The sequence below is a fragment of the Lynx canadensis genome, chromosome C2 (assembly GCF_007474595.2).
Source record: "Lynx canadensis isolate LIC74 chromosome C2, mLynCan4.pri.v2, whole genome shotgun sequence".
Taxonomy (NCBI): domain Eukaryota; kingdom Metazoa; phylum Chordata; class Mammalia; order Carnivora; family Felidae; genus Lynx; species Lynx canadensis.
The window spans coordinates 16,628,339-16,645,077 of record NC_044311.2 but is presented as its reverse complement, the minus strand read 5'-3'; the positions used below and the strand labels follow the sequence as shown (position 1 = coordinate 16,645,077).

The window sequence follows — 16,739 nt, the reverse complement described above, 5'->3', positions numbered from 1 at the left end:
ACTTCTGAGCATCTGTGCAACAGTCACACTTATTTTTGGAAATATCACATAGGTAATAAGAGACAAAACAGAGAAGAATGAAGTACAAAAATGTAGAAGTCATGATAACTAGAGACAGGAAGACTAATTAAGAGGAACACTTTACGTCAAAGAAAACTTCTGAAATTCTAAGACAGTATCAATGGAGACCAAGAAAAGCGGGGTAGTGGGGGGAGGATTGTGGAACTGCTACATAGGCAGTCAGTAGGATTCAGTTACTGATTAGATGAGAAAGTCCCAGGTTTTTGGCTTGTTTGTGATGGGTGATAAGGCACAGAGGTGGAAGAGGTTTTGAAATCAGGATAATGGGCTCAGCTTCAGTTATGTGGAGTCTGAGGGGGCTTGGGGCAGTCAGGTAGCTGTATTAACCTGGCACTCCTGAAAACATTGTAAGTTAGGGACAAAGATTCAAGAGTCATCAGTGTGAGTGAAAAAAAAGGTCTGGGCATAGATGAGGTTACTTGAGACTATGTAAGGTGAAGGGAAGAGTGCTAAGAACAAAACACCAACGAAAAAGGAGAGAGGCCATTTCCTAAAGAGGAACCTGCGTGTGCTAGGAAGCTAGGTAAGAGGCAAATAGTACACACATCAGTTTATCAGAACAGTAGAAGAGAGTGATCTCTCTGGTATCACAAAGTTCCTATGCTTTCAAATATTAGCTCGGTACACTCCAGCTCTGAGGCTCATTTCTCAAGCTCTAACTAGACTAATGGACGTATCTATATATTCCCTAGGCTCTAAAATCAACCTGCCCAGAAAAATCTGCTTCTTTCAGACCATCATGCCTCCTGTTTCCTCAACTCTGAACAGCCTTCTCAGTTTGACTAACTCCTGCCCAACAACCTTCTGGAGGGTAGCTTAAGTCCATACTTTTAATCCTCAATAGAACCAATCAATGCCAATGACATGGGAGGTGCTTGGTAATTTTTTAACTAAGGGTAATAACAAATAAATAGTAAAAGCTTACTTTGAAAACCAAATATTTTTCTGCTTAAGAGACTTCCTTAATTGGTCATGATGTAGAACTAAAGTTCATATTTTAAAGCTGATATGTTTTTGGTTGTTGTTCCAGGATTTTAATGTAGAATGCTGCTAAATAGACTATTTCTAGCTCTCATTTTAAAACTCCATCAACCAAGTAGTTCTTTACATATATGGGATCCTTGACTAATGTTTTCATTTTGTGGACCAACTGCTCTCATAGAACAAATGATTTCCTATCACAGTGAAATATATTAGAAACAAAGCATGATTTAATAAGCGCACAGTAAAACTGAATATATATATGTATCATTAGGAAGATGGAGTCTACCAATGAGTTAAAACAAAAGAAATATCATACCTTTTTCCTCTTCAGCAACTTTTTGCTGGCATCTGCCTTCATAGCAGTAATTTCAGGAACTATTCTTCTCCCATAAGGGGAAGGCATTGTCTCTTCCAACTGAAGTTTCTTCACCTTAGGTTTGCCAACTTTACCTTTTATTGCTTTCCCAGCCATTCCAGCCAGAATATCTTCTCGTTCTTGCGCCTCCACTTTCTGAAGTATAATTATAAAAAGGGTGGGTGCGAAACAACTCATTAGAAAAGACAATCAGTACTGCATAAGAAATTAAAACTACAGTAAAACCTTGGTTTGCAAGCATAATTCATTCTGAAACGTGTTTGTAATCCAAAGCACTTGTGTATCAAAGCAAACTTCAAGAATCATGGGCTCAGTTGGGATCATGTGGTGTTCGGGGTCACGCGCTACTCGTATCACTTGTCTTGCAGATAAACAGGAAATCTTTGTAGCATAATAGCTTAATGGAAATAACATAAGCTTTGAAATCAGACAGACCTGGATTTCAATCTTAACACTTCCATTTACTAGTTTAAACTAATACAAGAAATAAGTTATAATTTATAGAGCACCTATTAAGTTCCAGGCATTAAAACTCATGTAATCCCCATTTTATGAATGACGAAGATTGGGACTCTACAAACATAACTGCTCTTAACCATAATGATATAATGCCTCCCTAAACAAGTTATTTAACCTCTCTAAACTTCAGGATCTTCATCTAAATAACTGTTAATAAGCTCTTTCATTGGGGTTGTGACAGGAGTCAATCTGAGGATTACACAGAACACAGTGCCAATACACAAGATATTCAATTCATGACGTAAGATTTTAAATGATACAGAGAGACATGAAATTTAAGTCTAAATCTTTTAGATGTAAAAAGTTACCATATCCAGAAAAAAATAAGTTGTCTGGACCTATTTTGCTAATTATCAAGTAATAAAATAAGGTGATGAATTAAAAGAGTAATAAAAAAAGCGGGGGGGGAGAGGAGGGAAGAGTAGTGTTATTCACTGGGACTATTCTGAGTGATGATATTTCAAAAATCAGGAAATTTATAGGCATAGCCACAAAAAGCTTTCTATGTCTCAAGAATCAGTGATCAAACTTAAGCAGTATTAGACTATCATTAATATTAATCAGAACAATGTCTTTTTAACATATGCCTGTTTCATGTATCAACAGAAAAAGGGTCTAATTTAAAAAATCTAATTCATTAATCTAAGTCATATTATGACACGTGAAAGATGATTAAGGAAACCCAGAACAACAGCACTAAAAATTCCAGAAATTCTAGAAGGCTACCACCCTCATTTGTAAGAGTCCTAATTCTGATTTAGGTCATGAAAATAAAACTAAAACATGTGGACAAAAATCAATGAAACAACTAAGAGTAAGAAATGTACTATCATACAAGTAATGACAATAATAATGACCTTGTGCTACTCAAAATCAGATGATCATATTGCTAACCTTAATTTAACTCTAATATTTTAAGTGAGTTAGTTGCTTCACAACAATTGGGCAATTTTAGAAAAAGTTTACATTTTCTATCTTTCTCTACATTTTTTTTAAAAATTAGAATTCTACCTGGAGAAAACTAAGTTATAAAAACTATGTTAAAATTTCTCTGTTATAAACCTAAGTCACTATCATTCTACTTTGTAAAAGTTAACATACTTATATTCAATCGTATATATTTTGTTCTTACCTCTTTGGGGAAAAACAAACTGAATCAATAAGCTATTTTGAAGTTAAGAAAATTTAACAGAAAATATTAGTATTCAATTTATTCTAAATTTAACTTCATGTAGGTTTTTACACTCATCTATACCAAATATGACTTTTCTTTATAACTTCATAGAGCTGGAAGCTTAATCCTAATGCACCTTATAAACACATTAACCTTTACAGACTTAAAAGAAACTGAAATAATTTAATTAAAGAACTTTCATCCTTATTTCATAAACATTACTTTTCCAAATATAGTTTAATGGAGACTTAACCTACATCCAGTTCCTCAACAAATGCTGCTAAATCTTCTTTCCAAAGATCTGAAGGAGATTTTCTTTTAAGATCATTGACCTCTCGCCCCTATAATAAAAAAATAGTAAAATTTAAACATTCAGTAATTTAATAAGGTATAAAGGGTAAATCAAAATACTTCTTTTTGTAAAAAGAAAAACAAATAAATGGATAATACTGAAATAGTTTCAAATTATTTAACCCACAAAAGTTCATACTTTTGCATCTCTCTGTTTAATCAGTTCTTCAACTTTTTCTTTAGTAAGAGACCACAGAGACATATTTAAAATATAATTAAAATCGGGGCCTGAAGGAGTTCCTGAATCAGAGGAACTATCATCATGCTGGTTTTGTGTTTCTTCCTCTTCTGCTGCCTGTAAAAAATAATAAACTTTATATTAAAGTCCTGTATAGTATTCAAATCAACGCTGAATTTTATTGAATATGGAGTTAAAAATTCCACAAATGCTATACTCTTAATGCTATATTCTCAGGGTGGTTGGGGTTATTTTAGATTTCTATCTTCAGGATTACAATATAAAATATGTATTTGCTATAAAAAGTTTTCTAAAAATACACAATAATAATCTCAAAAGGAATGTATAGTCAATCCTATTTATCTAGGAATCTGATGAAAAATTAACTGCTTTGCCCAGGCACTAAGTCATAAAATGAGAAGATACCACATCTTGAAATTAATAGAGTGGAACTAATGTTTTATCACTGCATCTTGTCAGATTTTATATTGGTGAGTGAATTAACAATTGAACCCGAAATAAGTATCACTTATAAAGAATGTTTTACAGTTGTAATATAAATATGCTAAGGTGCAGTCACTCACTAAGTATGATTTCTTAATAAAAATTCCTCTAAAGCAACAATACTCATGTCAGAATGAACAGAAAGTTCAATTAAGAATTTAATAGCTGGTGAGTTAGAGTAAGAATTGTGAGGGCTATTCTAAATTTTTTATTTGCAAGGTCTTTTTCATAGAAACGGTTGCAATAAAAATCCTCTTATGCTAATATTAAATTTCAAAATCCAATGAATTTAATAGAAGTTATTACAGGTGACATCACCTTTAAGATTTTTAACATAACAACAGCCATTAAATAAAATTGCATTTAAATTTTTTAAGGCACTCAGATAATTAAAAATGACTGAGTTAACCATGACATCCCAAGAAACAAAACGTTTGCTTTTGGTAACCAAAAAAAGAAAAAAAATCGCTTTCAATTTAGTTTAAAATTTTCAGTAAAATGATGTATATATACACAAGTAAAGTTAGTGTACTTTAGAAGGGATAAAAATTAAAATTGCAAAGCAACATGCTTCATTACATAAACAAACTATGAATTCAATTAAGCAACATTAGCCAATAAGAAATGCTGTTGCTGAGCCAATAAATGATCAAAAAGTACCCAGACAAATAGTACTTACGACAAATTCGTAAATTCTACTGTTTTCAAAAATTCTTCATGAAACAGTGTGTTTCTATGGAATATTTAGGTTGTTACACTACTATTAAAATATTATCAGGCTGTCATGAATCCTGTTTAGATCCACACTCTAGAAGTCTATTGCTCTAGGTTTTGATGACACCCAGAATATTGGTAACATTCTATGGATATATGTGTATCTACCACTGTTAGCATGAAGATAACTAAGGATACTTTCAGAAATCAAGAATAAAAACTTTCATCTCATAATTATCTGCTTTGTAATTTCCTCTTCTCCAACTCTACACAATAGGACACTCTTGTAAGAGCAGCTCCTTTTGTTACCTTCACCCCCCAAAGTGAGCACATGGCCAAGATGCTGAAAAAACTTTGATGGTGACAATGAAATTATTGAAACCAACCACTAGGTTTTACCATGAAGTCTACTTCCACTGGAAGGGCACTCTCAAACCCTAAACATCTTTATCTTTTTAAAACTAAGCATTAAATTTACTAGCTTACTAGTTAATTTTTTTTAAGATATAGTTTAAACCAACAATGATACAGAAGGGCAAGCAGTGTATAAACCATAATTTGGGGTTAAAAATGCAGTAAAACACACTGAAAGAGCAAAGTGCTTGGATCATCTTAATTCTGAACACTCCCCATCTTGTCCTCCCCCATCTTCCTCCGAACGATAAATAAGCCTATTATCTTAATATATAATTGCTAAGCATATAATTTATTCTAAATTTACTCGCTCTAATATCTGGCATTCTATAGACTGTTCAAACTTTTAAAAAGCTTAAATAATAAAACAAAAGCAACACTTCAATGTAGTTGATAAAAAATCTGAAAACATTGTGGGTTGAGAATTCATAATGTAGGGAAGTGTCAAGTTTCACTTTAAGTTATGTCATATAATCATAACTGTTATCACGTATACACAACATTCTAATTAAGAAATCAGTCATTTCCATAACGTTCTTCCTTCCGTACATTTGTGTTCTCAATCACAATGTTGTATTGCCTTTTAAAATTTTTCTTTTAATTATATACAACAGAAAGAGACTAATTCTTGAGAAGAATCTCAAAGTTTCAATGTTCCATTCACTGAATACTAGTACTTTATGATCTGAAATGGACAATTTAATAAAAGATCAGATTTCATCTGAAGTTCCAGGGTTTAAACTTCTAGTCAAAGATCTAAGCGTAGGACAGAGCACATACTTGGTGCTCAATAAACCCTCTACTACTGAAGATTTTGTCTCTAGTCTTCCCAGCATAAACCAAAACCATACCAGTGAATGGTGACTGGATACCATACTATGGCAATCGTCAGACCAGTGTGAAATCATTTATGTGCTACCAGTACTTCCAGGGTTGTACACATGCACCCTCACAAAGACCACCACCACGAGTAACACCCTTTAATGGCAGGCTCAGAAAAAGGCCAAGGAGACTGAGATACTTCTCACACCTGGAGTCATTTCTCCAGGCCCTGGTTGGGTCACACTGGCAAAGGGCTCTGTGGTGGGTGTGCACTGCAAAGTCCTGCACTGTATCTGTTCTGCGGATGAACAGAAGACTTCAGTCTCCAAACAGAGAACTCGGCACCTTTACAGCAGCATTAAATTTAAAATTTAGGGGTTGGGTTGTTTGTTTTGGAATTTGCTTTTAAAAGCTTCTCTGAATGTCTTGTTCTGCAAATGATTACCTTTTCTTGTGCTTCTTTACAGGCTTTCACTGGGTCAGATTCATAACCTCTCTGGACTAACATTTGAATCAAATCTTTCTTTGACCTATTCTCTATGTGAGGGAAAAAATAAAGTTAGGATCAAGAAAAGAGATTCAATTTGTATTTGTTTATATTCTACTGATAAAAATGTCTTCTATTAATAAAGTTTTTTTTCCATTTTAACTAATGTTTAAATTTTTAAAGGTTGCATCTTACCTATGGTAATTTTTCCCTGTATCTTCTCTAAAATGAAACGGGCTTGATTGTAAGCTTTGTAGATTCTGCTCCCAACATTCCTACAAGCCACTCCTTACGTAAACCGTAATAACTTAATCGTAAATCAAAGAATTCTTTCAAAATGTCTTGCACAGTTTCATATTTCTTGAGACATCCCATATGATCAAAGAGTACCTAAGGAAAACACAGTTTTGAAGATGACATAAATCCGTACTGGTATTTTTAACTTGTAGGACATCTACGGTATTTAAAATAACTACAACATACTTAAATGAACAGACACCACCGCTAAATGCTTGTTAAATAGAACCAAAATTATTAAGTAAATATTCCTCTGGTGACTCCAAGAAACATTCAATTCTCAAAACTATGACAATATTTAAAATAATTCTGAAAGATAAATAGGTCCTTTAAAAAAAGGTTCCTACTCAAATGGCTATAAAACCATCTAAGAAATTTTTTTCAAACTAAAAATAATGTTAAAAGTTTGTTTACAAATGTTGAGTTCACAAATGTTCAAGTTCTCTCTCCCCCATATACCTAATAGAGGTATATTTGTCTCTTTTTTGTTTTTTATAATCATGCTATAATCCATTCAAACTTCCTCAATCTGGAGGAAAATTTACTTCTTCTCTATCCTTATTCTCCTTTTTCCATATGCCTTTCTTAGCAGATTATGGCAGTTTGTCTCAGCCACTGTGCTATTGGACTTTTACTCTATTTTATGTCTAAAAGCTAATTTGGAATGGAATGAGGGTTACTCATACATGCTCACTTTCTACCTTTCTCTCCAATTACATATAAACACAAATATACAAGTTTAGTAAAGCAGATTAGAGCTGTGGGGAGAGAAGTACTCCACAATTAAATGCTAACAGAGACAGGAATAAGGAACATGAAAATCCTGCACCAATCATTCTCATAACTTCTGGTCAGTGTACATATCCTCTGTGTTCAAGCCCAGATGCACAAATGCAGAGTTGGGATTAAGAGTAGTGGGCAATAGGAGAGGAAAAGGAATGTACCTCTAGATTCTTCAGCAAATACATAGGGGGAAAACCATTCAGACTATTATAGCCACAACCATCATGAAGCCAATCGCAAAATCCAACTCATGGCATGGAAGAAACATTAAATTAACAGTAAATCTAATCAATTACCATGGAATTACAAGTAAGAGTAGTTTGAAGTTTAAAAACTTTATGTAATCCAGCAGCTTCTGCTTGTGCTAGCTTCTCTTCAGTCATTTTCACCACAAATTTCACAGTTGTATCAGTATGATATTCTTTATAATCAGAAATTAATGCTGGTGTTTTATCTGTTCCATTTAGCATAGGTTCCAAAACCTGTTCTTTGTATACCTACAAAAGATATAAAAGTAAGTAATTCTTTTCCTGACACACACTTGCATTCTCATACTGTAAGTCACGCAATTCTTAAAATATCCCAATTCTGGTGGGAAAAAAAAGAAAAATGCTGTCTCTATCATCTCCTGCCCAGCATCTATAAAGGACAATATATGGGGGTCTCAGTGGTGAAAGAAGATACACAGTAACGGTTCTGATCTGCTCATACACCAAAGCGCAAGGAAAGGGCTAAGAGTATGAAGAGGATGACATCAACCACAGCTGACAAGAGATGACAACGCATATACTTTTAGATCTTAACAGCTGATACTGACACGGATTTATTGACCATATTTGTAAGGGTTCAAAGCTAGCTTAAGTCATTTTACCTTTTAAGGAAATTAAACTTTTAAATTACTACTTCAAATTCAAAGCACAAATTCAATTTGGAGGGGTCAAAAATGTATACAGGAAATTTTAAACACTGTACAAACTGAGGACAAACAACGACGGAATCATATTCTTACCAGAAAGCATTACATAACACACTGCCCCCCTGACAGGCAGCTCACACACGTATACTGACCTGTGTCCAAGTTCTAACTGAAGCTCTGTAATCTCTACTGTGTTTCTATCCACCACAAATATTTCACCACTGACTGCATATTGGTTTTGACCAAGCTCTTGGATCGTTCCTTTAAAGTTTTTGTAGTTTGGAAGCTGCAGAGAAAAATAAAATAACTCAAGGCACTGACTTGACTTCTCTCTTAAATGCCTATACCACACTTGAATGCCCCTTAGTCTACGGTCTACTGCTACTGACAGATTAACATGACTTAAACTAAATTCCTCACCCTCAATAGTCTGTCTCCAAATAATCACTCAATCCTGAATTCACAACTTCTGTTAATATAACCTCAACATCTCCAAATCTCAAAACCTTAGCTTCATCTTTCCTAGTCTTCTTAGGAAATTTTTTTTTCAGCCTATTGCCTCTATCCCTCCTTCTCCCCTAGATTAATAATCCTTTCAAATCAAACTCTTTGGATGTTATATTGAAAGCCTTCCACAACCCGCACCCAATCGGACTTTCTACCTTTTCTCCAATGATGTGCCTTCCAGGCCACTACTCTTCTTCCACACTCTGTTTAAACATTTTGAATACTCTTACAATATATACATATATCTATATACACGTATAGAGAGAGAGAACGCGCATGCGCGCACATGAAAAGCAAATATTGACCAATAGACTGACTTAATATTCTAAAATGCATCTGAAAAAATTAAGACACCATAATCATACATAACATTTTTTGCTTCTATTAGAAATATTTTAGAGTACTTTAAAGTATTTAAGGGGAAAAAGATTTTAAATCATACTTTTTAGCCTATGTTTCGTTTGATTTTAAAGAATGAAATAAAACTTGGAGGAGAAATACATAAAAATATTTTTGTTTCCATTGCGGTTTTATGAAGTGTTTTTTTCCTCTGCTTATTTACATTTTCTATAATGACCACTATAATTTTTAATTTTATATTAGAAATACATTTTAGGGTCCTGGGTGTCTCAGTCAGTTTAAGCATCTGACTTTGACTCAGGTCATGATCTCACAGTTAGTGAGTTCGAGCCTTGCGTTGGGCTCTGTGCGGACAGCTCAAAACCTGGAGCCTGCTTTGGATTCTGTGTCTCCCTCTCTCTCTGCTCCTTATGGGTTCATGCTCTCTTTCTCTCTCCTTCAAAAATAAACAAACATTAAATAAATGTAAAAAAAAAAATACACTTTTATTTAAGTGTATCTTTATAAAGGGAAACTTCCAAATGATTTTAAATCAAGTCAAAAAAGGGAAGACACCTTTTTAAGAAGTTTTTCTTGGAGAGAGTTTGGGGCAAAATAAGCACAGTGGATATAATCTCAACATTAAGGACAAAAATAAAAATTATGAGGATACATTAAATATATACAATGTGTTAAATGTCCTTACAACTCTGATAGGATTATTAGTTTGAGAACAAAAACAAAGTTGCATATAATTTTGTCATGAAACTATTATTCTCTACATAATTTAGATATTTAAAAGCCTGAAATGAGTTATTTTTAATTTTCAATAAAGTTTCTCCCCATAATCCTTATTCTCCAGGCTTTTTCCAAAGCTTATACTTTTTACCATAAGCACATATCAAGTTACACACTAATAAGGTCTTTATTGTCTACAATATGTTCCAAAATGAAAATGGTCCCAATACTTTTCTAAAATGACTGGACTTTGTAGTTTACACATTATCATTTGTCAAATAAACAATATAAGCAGGAAGTTCTAAACAATTACCATAGGATGAGGATCCAAGCCATCTAGCATTCGTCTGACGTTGTTCACAATTTCCCTAGCATCATAGTTGGGTAGTTTACAAGCCCATCCAGTGCCAATGCCCTCAGCACCATTTATTAAAACCATGGGAATTATAGGAATATACCACTCAGGCTCTACACGTTGATTATCATCATAAAGGAATTTAAGCAGGTTGTCATCCACAGCAGGAAAAAGCAGTCTTGATAAAGAGCTAACGAAAGGGGGAAAATATGGAAAAATGGCTTGGTTTAGGAAATAAAACTTTATACATAATTAAAGACTATATTTCAAAAAGAGAATGCATTTTTTAAAATATTTGATTACATGTACCTAACCAATTTACTAAACTTATTACCAAACAGATTTTTTCAGGCAGAAAGCCAGAATAAATAGCCCTATTTTACTTATGTGCTTACTTACTAGCCTACTTAATTTCTTAGTATTAGTAAATAATGTTTTATGGATTTCCTCTTACTCTGACTAAACCCCAAAACCCCTCCTCAGCCTATAAAGTAAAGTTGGATCAGAAAACATCCTTACATTAATTAGGACTGGTTTCACCAATAACTCCCAAACACTGAGATCAAAAAAACTTCATTCTGTTTGCAATCAAATAATTTGGAACATTCGCCCCCACTACAGTACCCAATCATTTCCATATTACAATTCTGTTAAACATTTAGTTACTTCCAATAGAAACTTCAAATAGAACTTACACCACCGTATCAGCAAAAGCAAACTGTTACCTTAACATTGTGAAAATATAACGAGGGCTTGCAGCATCTTTGCCACCATGAAGCCGAGTTCCAAACTGACCAATTGGCTGAAGCAAGTTAATGTTGTTACTTCCCACAAAGTTCTGAGCCAAATTCACAATAGTCATCATCAATGCTTGCTACAACACAGAAACAGAATATGATGTTAATATCCTAAACTTTGCATACATATTCCCTAATGTTATTAAAGTCCAAATTCTTGATTCTCTTACACATTTCCAAAGAATTTATAAAAGAAAAAATACTTTATTATGCTTAATTATCATTCTTCATGCCAGTAAGTATAGTTCTCAGTTGATTCCAATCTTAATGCTTACCTCTCCATGATGATAAGCAGACATCTCAGCAACAGATCCAGCCAACTGGGCAACTTTACTTCACGTTATCGTTCCTCTTGAAACAGGTAAATAAAACTTTACGTTGGCCTGGTTTAAAGCCTATTTTTAAAAAGAACAATGCCTCTTTTAAAAATATTACTTGAGATATAGTTGCAATGTTTCTTTTAATGACAACAATGCTCCACATATTCTAGAGAAAAAAGCAAAGATAACAGTCTCCTTTTGAAAAATAACTAAAATTGTTACCTGAGATTTCCTAACAAAATAAGTACATAGTAACATGATTTTACACCGTCTCAGTCTATTCCAAAGTGAAGTACCATGTAAAAGCCCACCTGCTGGTGGTCTTAAAGAACTGCTCAGTGGTACCAATTCCTTTCACAGGAGTTGCCAAACATCCATACACCCAAATGTCAGTTGTAACTAAAGTAGCAACAAACCATCAATGATCTTGAAAAGTGTATTATTAGAGTATCCCAAATCAGAAACCCTTATAAAGAAGAGATGTGTTATGGCAGTTAAGAATGCAGGCTTTAGAATCCCACTAATCTGTATACTCTTCTCAACTTGTCCGTTTACCATTTGACTTTTTGCAAATTACTAAACCAGTAAGCCTCAGTGTTCTCATCAGTGTAACAAAAGTAATTACCTTCCTAACAGAGTGATCATAAGGATTACATGAGATAATGCAAGCAAAGTATTCTGCTTCCTTATCATTCTTCTTGCTCTAGATCAGTGAGCATAGTAATAAGCTTTTCAGTATAGGCTAGCTATCATCATCATTGTGGACCCAGAGCAGGTAGAAACAAGAGGATGACAAAATATGGCCACTTTCCTTGAGAATTTTATAATCTAACTGAGGAGGCAAAATTGACACAAGTAAAATAACAGGCACACAATAATGGAATAAAAGTTTAGGCATCTGAAACCAATTTGGACTGCAGTTGTTTAGAGAAGACTTCACAGAAGGGATGTAACTTAAAAACTGAATTACATGGATGGGTAAACCATCTGCTATTAGCTGAAAACCCAAGGAACACAAAGATCAACTTGCTAAAAGTTATAAAATGAAAATAAATGTTTCTAGATAGAAGACAAAAATCTGCTCTAACTACTGGGTGCCAGTTTCTAAAGATTTTTTGGCATAAGTTTTTGGGTACTGAGGTATAAAGGTGTTTTTAAAATTTAGTCTCAGGGGGTGCCTGGGTGGCTCAGTAGGTTAAGTGTCTAACTCTTGACTTTAGCTCAGGTCATGATCTCATGGTCGTGACATTGAGCCCCGCATCAGGCTCTACGCTGACAGCACAGAGCCTGCTTGGGATTCTCCCCTCCTCTCTCTCAAAATAAATAAAGAAGCATTTTTTTTTAACGTTTATTCATTTTTGAGACAGAGCATGAATGGGGGAGGGTCAGAGAGAAGGAGACACAGAATCTGAAACAGGCTCCAGGCTCTGAGCTGTCAGCATGGAGCCTGATGCAGGGCTCGAACTAACGGACTGAGAGATCATGACCTGAGCCGAAGTCGGACCCCCAACCGACAGAGCCACCCAGGCGCCCAAGAAGCGTTTTTTAAATTAGTCTAGTTAAATATTTTAGAATTTATCAAAATCTGATTTTACTTTTTATTTTTAAAAGTCTGCAATCTGGGGCGCCTGGGTGGCTCAGTCGGTTAGGGCGTCCGATTTCGGCTGAGGTCATGATCTCACAGTCCGTGAGTTTGAGCCCCGAGTCAGGCTCCGTGCTGACAGCTCAGAGCCTGGAGCCTGTTTTCAGATTCTGTGTCTCCCTCTATCTCTGACCCTCCCCCGTTCATGCTGTCTCTCCCTGTCTCAAAAATAAATAAACATTTAAAAATTTAAAAAAAAGAAAAAAAAGTCTGCAATCAACTGGAGTTAAAACTTTCAAAACTTTGCCCTAATTTTCCTAAAAACTTTTTAAAAAGAGTTTAAAAGATTCTAAAGAATCAAGGACTATAAAAAATTTCAGTCCTACCAAAAGATCTCAAAAACAAATTCAGAATTTTAAAATTCATTATAAGAATGGCTTAGAATACATGATATTAAGAATATACTCGATAACTACATACAAAAGTGAGAAAGATTTTCAAACAAAAGCTACTTACCATCAACAAGAGATGGTATAGATCTTTCATTGTCTGAGTTTGAGAAGAGAATCAATTCTTTGTTGATGAAATCATTGTAAGTCAAATGCTTTGTTGCTGTACCATACAAAAATTGCTAAGAAAAAAGTTACACAGCAACACAGTCATTAGTCCTGCATGACTTCTAGTTCTTTCTTCCCCCAGACCACCACTCTTTATGACTAACCTCTGGTAAGCCATGTAACCTACGCTGTCTCCGATCTTCCATAAAATTTGTTAACCATTCTTTTCTGTCATCAATCTTCTTCTTACTGAATGCCTGAAAGATTCCAGGTAACAATTTAAAATATTAAAGATTAAATGAATTTCATTATACCATTAAAATTTATAATGGCAAATAACTAATTATTAATTGCTCAGAAATTAAGGGTTTTTTTTTTTAAATATGCTTCTGTCCAAGATATACTTGAACAGAAGTCTTTCAATTAAAGAACTCTGAAAGCACAGCTTAATTTGTGTGTGAGACTGGGCTAAAGAAACACTAAGATTAACTAGTTTGGGCATTCGAGTTCAAAAGAGACTTATCACAGAAAACCAAGACTAGAAAGAAAGGTATGGCAGGTAGAGACATGGATATTAGGAAAAAAATTTTTAATTAACTTGATTACCAAAGTAATGGCAGCATCATCTTCAGGGCCAGCATATCTAAACAAGATGCGGTGCCTTTCCATATCAGCAAAATATTCCTTTGCTTCTTTAGCTGTGCTGGTACCCAAACCTGCACAATTTAAAAAATAAAGTTGAAAATAATCCAGACAGAGAACAACAAATACTATATGATCTCATTCATATGTAGAATCTAAAAAAGTTGAACTCACAGAAAGAGAACAAAATGGTATTTGCCAGGGGCTGGGGAGAGGGGCATATGGGGTAAGTTCAATCAAAGAATACAAACTTTTTGTTATAAGGTGAATAAATTCTGGGATTTAATGTATAGCATGGTGCCTATACTTAATAATACTATATTGTATACTTGAAAATTACTGAGAGAATAGATCTTAAATGTTCCCTCTATAAACAGAAAAAATTAACTATGTGAGGTAATAGATACATTGACTGTGGTAATCATTTTCCAATATATATATCAAGTCATCATGTTGTACATTTTAAATATGTATAATTTTATTGTCAATTATTCTTCAATAAAGCTAAAAAAATTTACATGAATTGTGAACATTAACAGTTGTTTAAACCTATTAGGTTAAAAGCTGATAGATCAAGCTGGCAACACCTGTAGCAATGGGTCAATCTTAAAGAAAACTCAGATATTACAGGCCTCTTGACATAAATACGCAAAGTCACCTATTAAATGTTTTTGCACATAAATCTAATCCAAATCTATATAAAGCCTCTGATTTAACTACCATTTTTTAAACAGAAAATAAGGGACAAAGGAACATACTATATATTTAATGAAATTACAGTGACAATCATCAAAATTCCAGAATGCAGAAAATTATACAGGACAATCTGACCTTTTGAACAAATGAACTGCAAGGAAAAAAAAATGAAAGAGAAGCAATAAATTAAGAGTTAACAGATTTATCAAACCAAATGCAACCTGTGGACCTTGACTGGATCCTAACTCAAAAATAATTCTTTAATAATTAGGAGAATTTTAACACCAACTGAATATGTAAGGTTATTAAAGAAAGGTATGATAATGAAATTAGGGACATTTTTAAAACATTCTTTTAGAGACACATACTAAAGTATTATGGAGGGGCGCCTGGGTGGCTCAGTCGGTTAAGCGTCTGACTCTTGGTCTCGGCTCAGGTCATGATCTCACGGTTCGTGAGTTCAAGCCCACATCGGGATCCGCTCTGACAGCATGGAGCATGCCTGGGATTTTCTCTCTCTCCCTCCCTCACTCTCTCTGCCCCTCCTCTGCTCTCTCTCTCAAAATAAACTTAAAAAAATTTTTTAAATAAATAAAGTATTATGGAAATAATAGAACGTCTGGAGTTATTCAAATTAATGGGAAGGTGAGAAGAGTTTTGATAAACAGGATTGGCAATGGGATGGTGACTGTTAAAGTGCATGGGAAGCCCATCATACCACCCTCTCTACTTCTACAAAATTTCCAAAATAATTCTTTTAAAATCAGCAACAGTTATTTTTGTAGTCTAAAACAAATTTTCAAATTATTTTATAATGATCTCAAACATATTTATGTCAGTAGTAACATCACAAATAAGTATTTTAAAATACAAACCTTTGTAGTACTTTATTTTCCAGGCTTTCTGGTTTTCTATATGTTTTTTCCACTCGTCAAATTCAGGAATACTATAGAAGGAAAGTTCCTGCTTATTTTTGCTAGCCTTAAATTAATAAAATAAAAAATTAGTTTTCTGCTATTCTTTAAGACAACAGTATAAAATATATTAATGTAAATAGTACCTTTACAATAGGAGTAATGAACTCTTCAAGAAAACCATGCTTCAAAGTGATGGCCAATTGTGATGGATGAAATTAATAAGCAGGCCTTTTATGTGAGAACCATCTTGATCCTAAATAAATGTTAGTACAGAGTGCTATAATAATTTTATGAAATGAAATTACTTATATAATCAAATTTTCAAAGGTATGAATGCAACACAGGTAAAATTCCATTCAAATTTTGGAACTGCATTTTACAAAACAGTAAAAATTACCCTTTAGATCATCACAGTAAATATTTTCTTAAAATTCAAATAATGAATATGGCTAGTTATACACTAAATCTTCTTGTCATTACAAAATATACTACCGTTACATGTTTTATATAGATTGGGGGGGGTAATTATTCTTAAGTGTTTTATTTTTTTTCAATGCCCATCACCCACTTTCCCCTCCCTCCCACCCCCCCATCAACCCTCAGTTTATTCTCAGTTTTTTAAGAGTCTCTTATGGTTGCCTCCTTCACTCTCTGTAACTTTTTTTTTCCCCTTGCCCTCCCCATGGTCT

The 16,739-nt window shown here is 33.9% G+C and overlaps 1 protein-coding gene across 1 annotated transcript in view; it reads right to left on the bottom strand.

The window, feature by feature from the left end:
* Nucleotides 1-16,739, bottom strand: part of TOP2B (DNA topoisomerase II beta) — a 64,858-nt gene that overhangs the window by 11,840 nt on the left and 36,279 nt on the right. The window contains 19 exon segments of the mRNA XM_030330642.2: nt 1,382-1,576; nt 3,392-3,475; nt 3,625-3,780; nt 6,563-6,654; nt 6,800-6,850; nt 6,853-6,994; nt 7,981-8,181; nt 8,753-8,772; nt 8,775-8,886; nt 10,498-10,729; nt 11,265-11,413; nt 11,612-11,669; nt 11,671-11,731; nt 13,755-13,869; nt 13,960-14,052; nt 14,402-14,511; nt 16,009-16,114; nt 16,194-16,240; nt 16,243-16,303. Of these exon segments, the coding sequence (XP_030186502.2) occupies nt 1,382-1,576; nt 3,392-3,475; nt 3,625-3,780; nt 6,563-6,654; nt 6,800-6,850; nt 6,853-6,994; nt 7,981-8,181; nt 8,753-8,772; nt 8,775-8,886; nt 10,498-10,729; nt 11,265-11,413; nt 11,612-11,669; nt 11,671-11,731; nt 13,755-13,869; nt 13,960-14,052; nt 14,402-14,511; nt 16,009-16,114; nt 16,194-16,240; nt 16,243-16,303 (2,085 nt within the window).